Source organism: Myotis lucifugus, unplaced genomic scaffold (assembly GCF_000147115.1).
Source record: "Myotis lucifugus unplaced genomic scaffold, Myoluc2.0 scaffold_41, whole genome shotgun sequence".
Taxonomy (NCBI): domain Eukaryota; kingdom Metazoa; phylum Chordata; class Mammalia; order Chiroptera; family Vespertilionidae; genus Myotis; species Myotis lucifugus.
In genome coordinates this window covers 1,636,284-1,653,825 of record NW_005871089.1, presented here as the reverse complement: position 1 = coordinate 1,653,825, position 17,542 = coordinate 1,636,284, and the positions used below count along the sequence as shown (strand labels likewise).

Sequence of the window (17,542 nt, the reverse complement as noted above, 5' to 3'; positions counted from 1 at the left end):
AACATCTGTCACACCTTCACCATTAAAGTGTAAAAATATCTATAGACACAGAAAGCAGATTTGTGTCTTCCAGTGGCGTAGGGTAGAGGACATGGGGAGTGACTGCTTAATGGTTACAGGAACACCCCTTTGGTGATAAAATGTTCTGGAAGTAGACAGTAGTGATGAGTGCACAACATTGTGAATGTATTTAATACCACTGATTTGTACAATTTAAAATGATTAAAATGGTAAATTTTATGTTATGTGAATTTTAACACACACATACAATCTGAGTCAATTTTATGTGGTCAGATGAAACCATGCTCCCTGAGGCACTTCCAGTTCCTCCATACCCTCACCACAAATACAATGATTAAAAGAATCATTTTCTCACAAACATAAGGAAAAACATAAATAAAAACTAAATTCTGTTGGAAAAAAATCAGTTTTTATCACTAGAATTCCTTTAAGAGTTCAATTATAACATAATAAAATTATATACCTAAACCTTCTAACAAGGGATTTCTCTAAATTTATTTTAAATTATTTGATAGAACTGAAAAAAAAAATCAAACATCTCATGATTAGTCACAAAATAATTTAAATATGTATTTTAAAAGAATTATGATGCTTCTGATTCACCCATACTATAAACATTATAATAGCATTTGAATTATCTTCTTATGAATTATACGAGCTAAATGTGTTTTCTTAAAACATTATGTCCACATAAGAGAAAATGAATTGTTTGGAAAGAACTGGAATGAGGTACATCATTCTTAGAAACACATTATAATGGTAGGATTTGTCCAATGAGATCAATTAGCAAAGCTTTGGAGGGAATCCATTAAGGCCAATTATAATAGAGAATGTTTTCACTTAATCTAGCTAACTGTTATTTATTCAAGATGATCAAATGGTCTAATTTCCAAGTGTTCATTTTCATACACCAAATGTAAGCAACTGCTGCCTCCTTAACTGTGTCCTTCCATCCACCCTTCTTATGCCCCTCCTTACCCTCCTCGAGCTGTTATCTACAAACTCTGCCCTTTCCTTTAGAGTTCCTCCAGTGACATCCATTAAGCATTTTCTTCAGGGGGAAAAAAATGAATTGTGATGTTTTGAGGTGTAGAACTTGCTCAAAGGAGAAAAATTATATTCTGTCTTGATACAATTATGGGGAGGTATGTTTGAATGCTGAGGTTAGATAGGAGAGAAAGAAAAATGTGTACCTGAAAAATCAAATGAAAAGCCAGAAATTACGGAAATACCAGAGATATTATGGTAAAATTGTTTAGAAAAAAATCTCATCTTCATATCATAACTTCTAAATATCATTAAGCCTAATATATTTCCACTACAAATCTATTTTCCTCCCCTGATTTGAAATGGAATGTATAGATAGGCCCCTCCAAATTATTACATTTTATCCATTATAAGATTCCATCAGTAGTAAAACACACCTTTACCCATTACTAAGAAAAAGACTTTCCCAATTAAACTACAATGTCCCATCAATTTTAAGAAAGATCCTGATTTAAGAAATGTTTAAATATAAAAAACAAAATACAAAAACCTTACCACTTGCAATTGGTGAAATAAGATTCAGTTTTTAAAAGAGGTTGTTTTGTGGTATTTTTGGTTTTTGTTTTGGGGGATTTTTTTTTTTTTTTGGCTTTATGCAGACAGAAAAAAAAAAGGTTTAGAGTAGAGACTAAAATAAATATACTTAAAATTTCCAGTTCAGACTTTACTCTTTAAATCATGCTGCTATTTCTTACTTTGTTTTTCTCAGGAAAAGGTGATGTTTGAATAACCAGATGAAGCCCACAGTTCACCTGCAATGTAAAAATTAAACCATAAAATATGTTAACTTACACACACACACACACACACCTCCCCAAAATAATACAAATAAAGATACAACAAATAGAATGTTTGCTCTTTGTTACTGCTATATGATCATGTTCTGAGGATTTGCTGAAAACAAAATCACAACTAAGAATTAAAGGTTTCACTGTGATTTATTTTCTAAAATGTCTGCAGCAATTTAACCCTCTACTTAGCACCTCAGGATCTAGACACTTGCCATTTCAGGCCTAAGTAAATATCTCAGTGAAAAAGGTGAAGGAGTTGGGAGTGTCAATTAATAATAAATTATTTTCTTAAGCTAAAAAAATGAATTGACTAGTGAAAGGAGTTTAAATGAACCTTAGCCTTTCACAGCAGATCAGCTCCACCTCCTGGGAAGCGCGGATCTGGGACGAGGCTGAACCCCATCATACAATATTAACACCCTCAGGTGGCTGGGCCCGGTGCTCGAACCTCGAGCCGCGGCCAGACAATAGCTTAAGGCTCAGCCATCCTAGCCCGGATCACACATCACCAGGACAAAGACGCCACAGAAAGGACGATGCGAATGGAAAGAAGGGAAAGGAGGACACCCAACCTACGTTGTTCGTAGCCCGGCCAGAAACAGAGCGGAATTTCCCGGGAATCATGGCAGGAGTCAGTCCAGGATCTGTTGGATCTGCATTAGAAATGACGCTACAGCAGAGATTCAAAGAGACCAAAACGGGTCAGCTCCCAGGCAACCCGCTCAGGGGTTACTATGGAAACAACGATTTCCGGTCTGGTCCTCTCCCAAATCTGCGGTTTGTGGGGGCGGGGCCGGTTGGACCCCCGGTAGCTATGACAGCCACCGCTTCCGGTCCAGGCCTCCTCAGGGCCCACCTCTGCTCGCCCCGCGCGGAGCCAAGTATCCTGTGCGGGTGGCCACCTGCTCTCCCGCCGCGACCGCGGGAGGAGGAGGAGGAGGAGGAAGGTGTCCCAGGGCCAGCGCTCCCCCACTTGGGGCCCCAGTTCGACTCTCCCGGTGGCCGGAGGTAGGGGAAGGAAACGCGCGGAACCCCGGCTTCCCCGCGCCAGGCCGCCTCCGTGCCGGCCGTGGTTCCGCTTCCCCGAGGACCGGCCGCGCGGGGCCGCCGCGCCCACTGGCCGGGGGGTGACCTTGTGGTCTGCGCTGACCACTGCGCTCCCGCCTGTTGAGACGTCTCTTCGGTGATTCAGAAGAACCTGCGATTCGCCCAGCGCCTGCGGCTGGTGGCGGGCGCCGTGTCCCGCCCGGCGCCCCTGAGCCTCCCCAGCACCTACGGGGGTAACCAGAGGGGGCCACGGCGGGCCGGCCCTGAGAAGGACGGGAGCCCGGGCAGGCGGGTACTCCAGGCCGCCGCGTCCAGCCTCCCGGTTTGCCCCGGCCGGGGGAGGGCTGCGGCTTCACCGGGGAGGGGCTGGCCGGGCCACCGCGGCTGCTGGAGAGACCCTCGGACGGTGGGCAGGCGCCTCCGCGTGGGAAATCACTCGTCTCTACGGTGTCGGGTGTCCTCTATGTAAAATGAAGAGTGTGCTTTGAAGGCGATCGCCGAGATTCTCTTTAGCTTTAACACGTGGGAATTACAGTTCATTCCACTTACTCCTCCCTCAAAACCCACACCAGCCAACACTGTGGTCCTTCAGATTGTAAAGGCGTCTTCCCCTGGGCTCCAGGGTTTTTATAGTTTTATTTGAGCAAATCTCAAGGAATGGGGTGCTCGATACTGTTTTTGCAAAACATTAAGCAAGACACAAACTTGAGGAAATGCCAATTGTACGCCTCAAAATGGTGGGGAAGCGGATTGCTGATAATCCCTTCCTTCTCTTAAACTTCCTTTGCCACGAGCTGCCTTTAAGTTAAATGATCCTACTAAGGTGAGCTTCACCCATCTGCCTGCGTCTGCCTGCTGCCTTTGTCCTTACAAGCCATCTGGTCACTACCATCTTCTTCCCCACTTCCCTTCTTAAAGACTGCCCAGCCTTCTTTGAGACAATGAAACTTCAGCCCTATCCCATTGTGTAGATTAAATTATGATTCTTAATTGGATCTAAACGTTATTCTTTTCTACACATGGGAAGAGTTCACCAAAACATGACCAGTGTGTCAGATGGGTACTAGACTTAGGGGGTGATCATTTCATAAGTTATACTAGTATAAATGTTTAATCACTATGTTGTATGCCTGAAACCAATATGATATTGTATGTCAACTATAACTTAATCTTTTTTACTTTAAAATGTTTTTAAAATGTACTGTATGTTTTTGTAATTTATTGTTAATATTTATTGTTGACAATATTACAGATGTCCCCCATTTTCCCACCCTTTGCCCTCCTCTACCCAGCCCCTGCCCCACTCCAGGCCTTCATCACACTATTGTCTGTACCCTTGGTATATGCATGTATGTATATGTTTAAGTTCTTTTTAACTGACATTTTGGCTTTGAATATACAGAAATGTAGAATTTGAGCTGAAGGAAACCTTAGTGTTCATCTAGTCCAAATTCATAGTTTAGGCAGGAGGAAGTCACTCCAGGAGGCCAATAATTTCCTCAAAGGCCTATAATCCTTGCTCTAGGTCTGATTGCCAGACCAAAACTCTTTCTGCAATACCAACTTGCTTTCTGCATTGGTGTGGTTGCTTAAGATCCTTTCTTTAATGGCATCCTGCCAATATTAGGATAAAGAACAAAATTATTAACCCAATAGACAAGTCCTTGGGTGCTTTTTGTCCCTCCCTACCACACCAGTTCTATCCAAGGCCACTGTCCTTGTTGCTCACTACGTACCAGTCAGTTGCTTCATGTAATACCCTGGAATTATGCCCCTCCCATTCCCCATCATCATCAATTAAGTCCTTTTATTTAAAAACTAACTCAAGCATCCTTCCCCTTTGATATCCTAACATATGCTTCCATTTTGTATGTACGATATATGCTTCAATAGCACATAGACTTCATTATATTCATCACAACAATGAAATAACTGTGTAGTTTGTTCCTCACATTAGAATGTACGCTCCATGAGAGCAGGGATCATGTCTTATTTGTGCATTATTATATTGCCAGTACCTAGAACAATGTTTTGTAAATTTAAGGAATTCAATAAATATTTATGGAATGATTATGTGACTAGTAGAACAATTTTTGTAGTATAATAGAATTTTCAATTATCTGCCACTTTCCCTTCTCACCACGCTATATGCCACTCAAGACATTTGTCCTTACCTTGAACCACCTATCCACCATCACTGTCTTTACCCAAGCATATTTATGTGCATCTATATTTAGATAAATATATAGTAAGATAGATAAATATTAAACATGTGTCACACATTCTTACACCATTTTTCTTCCCATAATAATACCATCTAGTCAAAAATTGGGAGAAAAAGCCAGGCTAATGAAACAACCAAAGATTTTATAAAATAGCAAAGGCTGTTGACATATCCATAGAAGATAACAAATCTATTTTTCAATTAAGTATATCCAGCCAACATTTCTAACAATCCATATTACATTAATATATTTGGAGAGGCAAGGAGGAGAAGACTAGCATTTCCTCATTGCCCTACAGTGTCAACTTTGTCATAAATCAAGGTTCTATATACTCCAATTTTTTTTTTAATCCTCACCTGAGGATATTTTTTCCATTGATGTTTTTAGAGAGTGGAGGGGAGGGAGAAGAGGGAGAAGGAAGCAGATGTGAGAGGACTGGCCTACTGCCCAGATTGGAGCCTGTGGGGGATGGAGTCCACAACCGAGGTATGTGCCCTTGACAGGGAATTGAACTTGTGACCCTTTAGTCCATGGACCAATGCTCTAACCACTGAGAAATTGGCCAGGGCTGTTTCCACATTTTTAAATTCTGTTCTGTTTATCTGTTTGCCTGTCACAATGCCTTAAGTACAAGAGCTTATAGTAAGAATTAATATGAGTTGATTAATTCTTACTTTGTTCATCTTCGTGGATGTCTTGGCTATTTTGGGCCCTTTAATTTTCCATATATATGTGGTTCATCAATTTCCACAAATTACCTGTGGAAGTTTGATAGGAACTGCATTGGATTAAATGAATGTGCGGAGAAAGGGCATATTGACAATACTGTTTTTTCCCATCTATGGACAGTGTATCCATTTATTTGGGTTTTTACATTTCCCTTAAAAACATTTCATGGCATTCTACATAGAGGTCTGGTATACTGTTCATTAGATTTATTCTATTAGAATTTGCTATTTTAAATAGTATTTAAAATTTTCTTTTCTATAAATGTATATAGATAACTTGATTTTTGTTGTTGCCCTTATATCTAAAAATCTTACTCCAATAATTTGAAGATTCTTTTGGATTTTCTATATGTATAAAAAATTCTCAAATAGTTTTTGCTGCCTGTGTTTTTATTTCTTTTTTAAAAATTGTTGAAAGTATTACAGATGTCTCCTTTGTTTGTTTTTTATGCTTTTCTTTCTTATTCTTCCTGTTGCCCGAACCTCCAGTAGTACAGTGTGTGGAACAGACGAGGTGATGGGGACTCCTCATTGCTATTTTCAGAGGGAAAGCCTTTAACATTTCACTATTTAATAAGATTTTTCTAGTTTCTTTTTGTAGCTGTTCTTTACCATAAAAAAAAAAATGTTTTCTATTCCTAGTTGTTGCTACAGATTTCAATCACAAATGATGTTGAATTTTATCAAGTGTTTTTCCTGAATCTATTAATGATCATATATATTATTATTCTTGTGAACCCTGAAAAAAAACACACCTATTAAGAAGGATTCCTGGTGGCTAACTGAGCTCAAATAAAAAAATAAAAAAAAGGACACATATGTAATACCCTTTATAATACTTTAAGCAATAAAAAAAAAAAGTAAAAAAAAAAAAAGTAAAAAAAAAATAAAATAAAATAGAGCCTCGCAGCCATTTCTGCACTGGGGCCTCATGCAAACTGCACTACCAGGAAACTTCTGCGCTAGCTAGCCTGCCTGCACTGTTTCTACCATCTGAGCCAGCCCTTTTAAAAGAGTTCCTGGAGTCCTATTTCAACCAATAAAACTGATGGCTTTCCCCATTCAATTGGGTCTGCACAACTCTGACCAATCAGAGTGACTCTATTCTGACCAATCAGGGACCAGGGATGGGAACTTCTATCTAAGCCAGCCCCACTTTGGCTCCAAGAGTGCACTTAACAGGGAGACAGAAGATTGTATTTCCCAGGAGCAGACAGTGGCAGAGCAGAATAGATCATGTGGGATGTGAAGCTAGGCAGAGCAGAGTGGCCATCATGGAGCTGCCTAGCTAAAGAGGGGCCTGGCCCCAGGGCTGCCTCACAGCCTTTTTTTTCATTGCCATGCTGTAACACTATGGAGCTGTTCCACAGCAGTGTTGTTTTCACAGCCATCTTGTATTACGGTTGAGCCGTTTGTGCAAAATAAAGTTTCCTTCTTCACTGCACCCCAAATTGGGGATTCCTGTTGGCATTTGAAGTGGCACCAAAGACTATGGGTTGACATTCTGTTAATGTGGTGAATTACATTCTCTGGTTTTGAAATATACAATCAAACGTGCATGGCTGAAGAAAACCCAGTTTGGTCAAGGTGTGTTATTATTTTTATACATTGCTTAATCAGATTTGCTAATATTTTATTTAGAATTTTTACGTCAGTGTTCATGAGTAAAATGGGTTTCAGTATCAAGATTATGCTGGCCAATTTGGAGTTGTTCCCTCTTTTAATATCTCTGGGAAAGTTTCTATAAATTGGCATCATATATTCACTATGATAAATGTAGTATTAATAAATGTAGTATTAATTTTTGGTAGAATTCACTGACAATAGCACCTAGTCCTGGAGTTTTCCTTGTGGAAAGATTTTTAATGATGGATCCAATTTCTTTAGTAGTTATAGTTTTTTTCATATTTTGATAAATTTTCTTTGTCTAAAGATGTGTCAGTTTAATCTAAATTTTCAAATATATTGACAAAATTGTTCATGATAATTTTTTATCTTTAAAAATTCTGTGTGATCTATATTAATTTTTGCTTTTTTGTTCTTTTCTTGATCTGCTTCACCAGGTATATAACCATTGTTATTAATATTTTTAAAGAATGAACTTTGCTTTGTTAGTCTTTTCTCTGGTATATTTTTCTTTTTCATTTATTTCTATTATTATTTCCTTCCCATTAAGTTTTTTAAGCTTTATTTTTTAATTGATAAGTTGTATTTATAATTACTGAGCTAAATGATTAACAGGTCTTTTCACATCTGTTTTTTAATTAATCAAACTTGTTAAAAAGTGAAAACTTAAATACTAGCATATTTTTACATATTCAGATGAGGCATTTCGCACAAAGAATACCTTAAGGATAACTAACTTGCTTATGTGAAGACAAGACATTGAATTACCAAATATTTTCTATTTTGACCAACTCCTTACATTTTTTTAAAAGATTTTTAGTATTTTAAAAACTATTTTAAGATTATTTTTAGAATGGTTTTGCTTAGGTTCCTAGCAAAATTGAGGGGAAGGTAAGGAGACTTCCCATATACTCCCTGCTCTCACATATGCACAGCCTCTCCATTATCAACATCCCCCACCAGTGTGATACTTTGTTACAATTGATGAACCTACATGGACCCAACATCACCCAAAGTCCATAGTTTACATTACAGTTCACCCTTAGTCCCTCTATTTTTTGAATCTTTATTTACTATTCTTCCTTAACTTCTTGAGAAGTTAAATGAGATCATTTTCAGAATTTTCATAATGAATGGCAGATGGTGCAGCTGTTTTATGATCTTACTTCCCAGATGCAGGATTCAGTAGAATGAGATAGATAGGGAAAAACTGACTCTTGAAATGGGTACATGTTAGAAATATTTTGTGTAATACATTTTGCATGATGTCAATGATTCTAGTCTAAATTAATCAAGCCTAAATAATTTTCCTATACTATTATGTACATTTTAAGACTATAATTTCCTTCTAATCAGGCATTAACTGAATCCTACAAGTTTTAGATATAGAATGTTTTTCATTCTTTGTAAAATATCTTCTACCTATCTTTATGTTTCAATGTCATCTTATCTTTTGCTCATGAGGTATTAAAAGTATATTTTACATTTTCCAAACATACAGGCATTTTGGAGTAACATTTTTGTTGTAGATTTCGAGATCCATTACATTGTGGCCAGATAATATGCCACAGATGGACTTAATCTTTGAAATTTATGAAAGCTGTGTTAGGCCTAACATAGGTCTGCTTTCATAAATGTTCCATATGTACTTGAGATGTGTATGTGTGTTCTGCAGTTTGGTACAATGCTCCATATGTTGGTCAATCGTGTTGTTTAAATTTCCTATATCCTTATGGAATTTTTGTCTACTTATTGTATTAGTTACTGAAAGAGGTATGTTAAAAATCTTCCTCTGTGATTTTGAACTTACATATGTAGTCTTATAATTCTAACAGTTTTTGTTATATATTTTGAAGCTATGTTATTAGTTATGTAACACTAATATAGTGATTCCAGCTTTCTTTAGTTAGTGTTGGCATAGTACATATTTTCGCATCATTTTACTTTCTCTTTTTTTTCCCGTTTTTATTTTTTTATTTTTTTGCATCATTTTACTTTCAATCTTTCTGTATCCTTAAGGGTTTAGGCATTATTCTGTCTTATGGTTGCCCCTTTGAAGGAAATGTATCTTTAGTCCTCTGGCTGCCCCTAAGTTTTTCTCTGTGGTTTTCAGTTTTACTATAATGTGCATAGTTATGGTTTCCTTTATTTTTATTCTGATAAAATTTTTATTTTAATAACATCTGAGAATTTGGTAAAGTTTATTTGTTCAAATATTGCTTTTATGCCATTTTCTTTCTCTTTTCCTCTGGGACTACAATTAAAATTATAAATTAGACTTTTTCATCTTATCCACTATTTCTCTTGTGGTCCTTTCTATATTTTCCATCCTTTTGGCTCTCTTAGCCTCACGCTAAATATTTTCTTTTGACTCATGTTCCAGTTAAGTAATACATTCCTGGAAATTCTGCTTCTTAACCTTTTACTATGAAGAAGTAATGAGATATATATATACACAAAGATTTCCATTAGGACATCAAAAGAATGGCAGAGTGCGAGAGCCCCTTATCCTCTCTCCCTGAAATTGCAACATGAACCAACTATAATTCAACAATAAATCCTTGCTCAACACAGACACATGCCTGAGAGATCCACGCATTTGAACATCTAAAGGTGGGCAACCAGGAATAAGCAGGAAGACAAGGAGGGAGGAAATTGCAGACGGCCTGCAGACACAGCCCTGCAGTCCGGAGCTCCTGGCTCAGCCTGCCAGGAGAGGGAAGAGAGATGGGGTAGCAGGTGCTTCCTTTGGCTGGGAGGAACAAAGAGCTGGTGGTGGTGAGTGGGGGGAGCAGGGCAGGGACCACCCAGCAGGGCAAACAGCCAAGGGAGTGAATAGTATCTGAGTCAGCAGACACCTGACAGAGCATGGGCTTCTACCTTGTTGGGGCAGCAGTGAAGTTTCAAACAAAGAAATGGAACCACAGAGCCCTGCCACCGCTTGGACTCCCAAAACTCGCTTCCCATTCATTGCCTTTGGAGTTGGGTCCAGGAGCATATCATCTGGAAACCAAGAGCTATTGCAGTAGAACTGCTGTTTCCATCTGTGACTGATCCCTAGGATGGGTGCTTGGGGTGGAACCCCACGGAGGTCAGGGGTTGCCATTATAGTGAAAGCAAAACAAACCCCACCCCTAAGACTAGGAGATCAGAGATTAAAGAATCTTGCAATTCAGCACCATCTACTGGAAAATGGTAGAAAGAGCTCTTCAGAGATAAATGCAAAGGCAAAGGAGAATAGCAAATACCATAAATAATCACAGTAACAAGGATGATCAGAAAGAAAATGAAAAAATCTCCAGAAAGCAAGCTGGAACACAAGGAAATATGTGATATAAATGACAAAGATTTCAAGATTGCAGTTCTGAAAATACTCAACAAGATGCGAGAAAATAGGCAATTCAATGCACTCAGAAAACAAATCAATGAACAAAATGAGTACTTTACCAAAGAGATTGAAACCTTTAAAAAGAACCAACCAGAAATCCTAGAAATGAAGTATGTAATTAAGGAGATTAAGCATGAAATACTGAGCATAGATGGAGGAAGGAATTTGTGATATCAAATATAGGAATCTAGAAATGACACAGAGGGAAGAAGAGAAAAACTGAGCATAAAGAAAAATGAAAGAGTTCTGCAAGAACTATCTGACTCCATCAAAAAAGCAAGGCTGTACTGTCTTATGGAAGAGGCAGAAGGCCACACCTGCCTCTCCCATCTGCCTGTCTGGCTGGCAGGGAAGGGAAAAAACTTGCATGTTGGTGCAGGAACAAGCTGGGTGGGATGACAGTGAAATCTAGAGTAAAACCAAGCTAGTCCAAGGTGTCCTGCAGGCTGTAAAATGCAGTTTAATCAGAGTGCCATTTTTTTCAGATAATTCTTTCAAATACCTGAAAGAGAGAAATTACCAGCCACGAATAATATATCCAGCAAAATTATCCTTTAAATTAGAATTATAGGCATTCCAGAAGAGGAGGACAGGGAGCATGAATCAGAGAGTCTATTCAAACAAATAGTGGATGAGAACTTCCAAAACCTATGGAGAGAACTAGATCCTTAAATCCAAGAAGCAAATAGAACAACTAGTTACCTCAATCCAAAGAGGCCCTCTCCAAGGCATTTTGTATTAAAAAAAAAAAAAGGAAACAGAAGAAAGAAGTATGGAATACCACCAAACAAAACAACAACAGAAACACAAAGGAAAAGAACTACCAGAAAAAAAAAGATAAAATGGCTATAGGAAATCCTCACACATCAATAATTACCCTAAATGTAAATGGTCTGAACTCACCAATAAAGAGGCACAGAGGAGCAGAGTGGATCAAAAAACAAAACCCAACCATATGCTGCCTACAAGAGACACATTTAAGTTGCAAAGACAAAAGTAGATTCAATGTAAGAGGGTGGGAAATTATTCCCCTAGCAAATAATATCCACAGAAAAGCAAATGTAGCCATACTTATATCTGACAAAATAGATTTCAAGATAACAAACATAATAAGAGACAAAAATGGACACTTTATAATGATAAAGGGAACACTGCATCAAGAAAACATAACACTTCTTAATAGTATATATGCACCCAACCAAGGAACACCAAAATATATAAAACAGCTACTCACAGAATTAAAGGTAGGACAGATAAAACACAATCATAGTTGGGTACCTTACTACTTCATTGACAGCTCTAGACAGATCAAACAAACAGAAAATCAATAAAGAAATAGCAGCCTTAAATGAAACACTAGACCAAATGGACATAATTGACATTTACAGAACTTTTCATCCCAGAACATCAGATTATACATTCTTATCCACTGCACATTAAACACTGTCTCAAGGACAGACCATATGTTGGGTCACAAAACTAGCCTCAATAAATTGAAAGGGATTGAAATCATACCAAGCTTATTCTCTGACCACAATGCCTTAAAATTCGAAATCAACTGCAACACATCAAAATTACAACTAAAATACAAAATAATTATCATTCAGAACTGCCTTGATTCTGGCTAAATGGAAGCCCTACAACTAGAGAATTAAAGAAGAAAGCAAGGCTGGTAGGAGGGGCAGAGGTGCAGAATGGGCTGGATCAATACCCACGTGTATTGTTGTTGTTGTTGTTTTAATCAGGGGGAATATCTATGCTGCAGAGGCCTTCTGTGAGGAGCAAGGGGTCCCAGCCCCACACCAGACTCCTCAGCACAGGGTTCCAATGCTGTGGAGATAAGCCCCTATAACTTCGGGCTATATTACCCAAAACACTATACAGATTTAATGCAATCCTTTTCAAAATCCCAATGTCATTTTTTTTAAATGGTCTCACACATTTATTACTGAACCAACCTACTATTGCAGGGGAAAAAAATCAACAGAGCAAAATCACAAGTCCATTAATTTTCCAATTAAAATGCCCCAACTGTCCAGACAGTAGCATCTTTTCAATCATTTAAAGGTGTAGGCAACCTGGATACAGCATAAATATGTGAGTCATCTCTCATGTGTGATTTCTCATAGACCCAGTTTGGTTCTTCTCCAATGTCTCCTCTTCGAGTTGTAACTGATTTTATTACCAGTTTTCATCTGAATCCATTGGGGAATGGGCCAATTCTGCTTTTGTTTCTTGGCCAGGAACCTCCTGATCCTGAAAATCTTGTGGGAAGACATGGTGAAGGAGAAGCAAACACACGCACCTCGATGGAGGAGAGAGAGAAGGAAGTGGAAGCCCCAATGTCATTTTTTAAAGAAATATGATGAGAAATCTTTCAGATTTGTATGGAACCACAAAAGATCCTGAATAGTCAAAGGAATCCTGAGGAAAAAAAGAACAAAGCTGGAAGTATCATGCTACCTGACTTCAAATTATACAACAGAGCTACAATAATCAAAACAGTATGGTATTGGCAGAGAAACAAACACAGAGACCAATGGAACAGAATAGAGAGCCCAACTATAAAACCACAGATAATTTTCAACAAAAGAGCCAGAAATACACAATGGAGTAAAGGTAGTCTCCTCAATAAATGGTGCTGGGATAACAAGAAAGCCACATGCAAACAAATGAAACTGGATTACAGTTTGTCCTCATGTACAAAAATTAATTCAAAATGGATCAAAGACCTAAATATAAGACCCAAAACAATAAGTTACATAGAAGAAAATATAGGTACCAGACTTATGGACCTGGGTTGTAGAGAACATCTTATGAACTTGCCCCCAAAGGCAAGGGAAGTAAAGACAAATATAAATGAATGGGACTATATCAAACTAAAAAGCTTCTGCACAGCAAAAGAAACTGACAACAAAACAAAGAAGCAGCTAACCAGATGAGAGATGATATTTGCAAACAGTAGCTCTGGCAAAGGTTTAATTTCCAAAATATATAAAGAACTCATAAACCTCAACACCAAACAAACAACCCAATAAAAAAAAGTGGGCAGAGGACCTGAAAATACACCTCTCCCAATAATACATACAAACAGCCAATACATATATGAAAAAATATTCAACCTCACTGGCAATTAGGGAAATGCATACCAAAACTACAATGAGATACCACCTCACTCCAGTTAGAGTGGCCATTGTCAACAAGACAAGCAATAACAAATGTTAGAGAGGTTGTGGAAAAAAGGGAAAATATTATCCACTGCTGGTGGGAATGTAGAGTGGTACAACCACTACGAAAAACAGTATGGTGATTCCTCAAAAAATTGAGAATAGAGCCACCATACGACCCAGTAATTCTTCTCCTGCATATATACCCAAAAACCTCAAAATAATGTATTTCCAAAGATATATACACCCCTATGTTCATTGCAGCATTATTCACAGTAGGCAAGACATGGAAACAACCAAAGTGTCCTGCGTTAGAGGACTGGATAAAGAAGATGTGGTACATATACACAACGGAATACTACTCAGCCATAAGAAAGGATGAAATAGAATGATTTGCAACAACATGGATAGACTTTTAGAATATTTAAATTAGAATATTTAAATTATGCTAAGTGAAATAAGTCAGTCAGAAAAAAGGTAAGAACCACATGATTTCATTCATATGTAGGATATAAAACTGAAACCCATGAACACAAACAGCAGTGTGGTGGGTGGTTGCCAGAAGGAAGGGGGTGAGGGGAGAAGAGAGTCCTAATATATAGTGACAAGAGAAGATTTTACTTTGGGTAGTGAGTACATCATGCAGTATACAGATCTTGTAACATAGAAACCCACATCTGAAACCTATATGTTCATGTTGACCAATGTCACCCAATGAATTTAATAAAATAAAAAAATATTTCCAATAATATGGTTTTAATAAATTACTGTATATCTGTACAATAAAGTGTTTGAAGCCATAAAATCATGATGTAGGATATTTAGTAACATTAAAACATGATATATTAAAGGAGAAACTATATTATAAAATACATGAGTCCAAATTATTTAAATGCATAGATAATGACAGAAAGTATACCAAAATATAATGTTGTTAGCTGTGCATGATGAGATTATGACTGATTTTTTAGGTTTTTGTTTTTTTGTTTGTGTGGAGTTTTTTGTTTGTTTTTCGCTTCTCTGTATAGTGTAAATTCTCTTCTCAGTGATAAAATGTATTGTTATTTAGGCAACAAAAATTAATTTTTTAAAATCTAATTAAATTACTAAAACTCCTTTTTGTTGGGCATACATCTGTTCTGTAAAGATAGACATGCATATTCTAGACTTTAAAATGCTTGGCTTAGATGTAGACATAGTCAGTGGATATTAGTCATAATTTTATAAACACAAATAAAGATAAGATAATTTTTTAAGTCTTTAATAATATCAGATATAATTATTCATGGTACAAAGGAACTCTTTACAAAAGTTTCTTCATAGGGTTTTTTTTAACTTGCGTATTAATAGCCTGTGTTACAACAACCAAAGATGCCAATAAAATATTTTTCCAGTGGTCTGAAGACAGTTGAACCAGAACCATGGGTAACATTGCAAAGCACTATAATTTTGTTTTAATTTTCTATCACTTCTTATTTTTTCTTCTCTCAGGCCCTCTTATATTTTTTAGATGTATTTTCTTAGCCTCTTCCACATAATCTATAGGTACTTAGTCTTATGTTACTTTCTAAGTTTCCAAATCCTCATCCTCTCTATCACTTCTACCACAAATCAAAATTTCCATTTCACATTGTAATTTTCCTCAGGGAAGTATAAAAACACTATAGCCAATCTTATTATCTTATTATGTATTTCTCTGTAAGGTATAAAGGACCAATGATTGGGTTTTCTAAAATAGTGCTAAAGCTCTGATATCTAATAATTTAATATTAGTAACATTACCATAGTCAGCTGTTGATTTAGAAAAAATAATGGTTGTAAGCAAAGAGATTAATAGTTTATAGATTTCTGCTTGACCAGAATGTTTAGCAATTTATGGTTTAGAAATGGTAAAGAACAGTATGGAAGAGTCCTTAAGAACTTGGACTATGGAGCCAGTTTGCCTAAGTTCTAATTCCAGCCATCCTGATGTGATCTTGAAAAGTATTATCTATACTCTTTTACTACTTGAAACTTTTGGAAAGATAGAACTATATAAGTTTACCTTTAATATAATTCTCCTATGACTTACATTTTTGGATTGCATTTGAAAATGAAGTTGTACAAACACAATACATGTTGATAATCTATTAAATGATGTCACTTCAGCACCTATTCACTGTGAAGAAGGCTCAGTGCATAAAAGCAAACAGATTTCTCTGAAAAGGGTCCTCACCGTAGTGTGGGTATGTTTTGACTCTTCAATTAACTGATCAGTTGAATTGATCTTTTGTATATGGAAGATATGTGAAAAGCAAAGTCAAACTCATTGATAATTTATTCTCTTTCCAGTATTCAGGCCAAAGTGAAAGTGTTTGGGAAACTTCTGTGTAATGCAACTAGTCAGGCTGATGAATTATAGTCTAGAACTTCCTCTATCTTTGGCATTTACTCCAATGACTCAGACAGATTCAGCCTTGGACATCAAGAGTGAACAGAATAAATTGTCTTATATAGCTAAGCAAGTGAAAGAAGAGACCAGTTAAAAACACAACATCAAATGATTTGATGTGCTATAGGTTTTCAAATCTTGACTCATATACTTATCTCTTTGCTTTTGCAAATCTGTCACTTCCAGTTAACTTGACAGTTGAGTATCAGCAAAATATGTTTAGCTCTATGCAAAATTTTACCTGCCTGCCAAAATAATGAAGATAATCCTGTCCACAACCCCGAACTCCCTCTTTCGCTTTCTTATTCTTTTTATCTTTTTGGTGAAAATCCAGTTATAAAATAAAACCATATACTTGCCAATGATACTATATGTCCAAGTATAGTTTAGTTCAGGTAATACAAGATTAGCTTCAAATTAAAAAATCAATCAATTCAATTCACGAACTAAAAGAATAAAGTATACAAATCCTATGATAATCTTATTAGATTTAGAAAGAATAGTTGACAAAAATCAACATCCATTCATGATAAAAAAAAAATTCTCAGCAAAATAGGAATAGAAGGGAACTTATCTTCTCAACATGATGAATTTCAGCCATAAAGCATGTACCAATTATATTATAGTTAATGTTCAAGGGCTGAAAGTTTTATATCTAAAATTAGGAACAAGGCAAGGATGTCCATTCTTCAATACTTTTATTTAACATTGTATTATAGATCCTAATTAGTGTAGTAAGGGCAAAAATGCATAGAAGTTTAAAAGGAAGATATAATCTGTCGTTTTTCTATAGATGTCATGATCATGTACACAGAATGCCTATGGAATTTACAAAATCTTCTAGAACCAATAAGGGAGTTTAGTAAAGTCAATGTAGAAAAATCAACTGTATTTTTATATGCTAACAATCAACAATTATAAAGTGAAATTAAAAAGCAATACCATTTACAATATAGAAATGCAAAGGATTTAGAATAAACAAGTGTTAGAAAAAGAAAGAGCAACTGAAACTCATTCATGGCTGGTGGGAATGTAAAATGATATAACTACTTTGGAAACAGTTTGTCAAAT

General features: G+C 36.7%; 2 protein-coding genes and 1 pseudogene across 2 annotated transcripts in view; 1 reads left to right on the top strand and 2 right to left on the bottom strand.

Moving 5' to 3' along the window:
- The window catches only part of LRRC49 (leucine rich repeat containing 49), a 170,716-nt gene extending 168,152 nt beyond the window's left edge, over nucleotides 1–2,564 (bottom strand). The window contains 2 exon segments of the mRNA XM_023753166.1: nucleotides 1,764–1,820; nucleotides 2,436–2,564. Of these exon segments, the coding sequence (XP_023608934.1) occupies nucleotides 1,764–1,820; nucleotides 2,436–2,483 (105 nt within the window). The 5' untranslated portion in view covers nucleotides 2,484–2,564.
- Nucleotides 2,482–16,565, top strand: THAP10 (THAP domain containing 10). The gene is given in 6 exon segments (XM_023753165.1): nucleotides 2,482–2,667; nucleotides 2,872–3,139; nucleotides 16,115–16,150; nucleotides 16,153–16,261; nucleotides 16,372–16,482; nucleotides 16,484–16,565. Coding segments are annotated over 6 exon segments (792 nt in total).
- On the bottom strand, nucleotides 12,794–13,152 carry LOC102422067 (annotated as a pseudogene).
- Nucleotides 16,566–17,542: the final 977 nt, after the last annotated feature.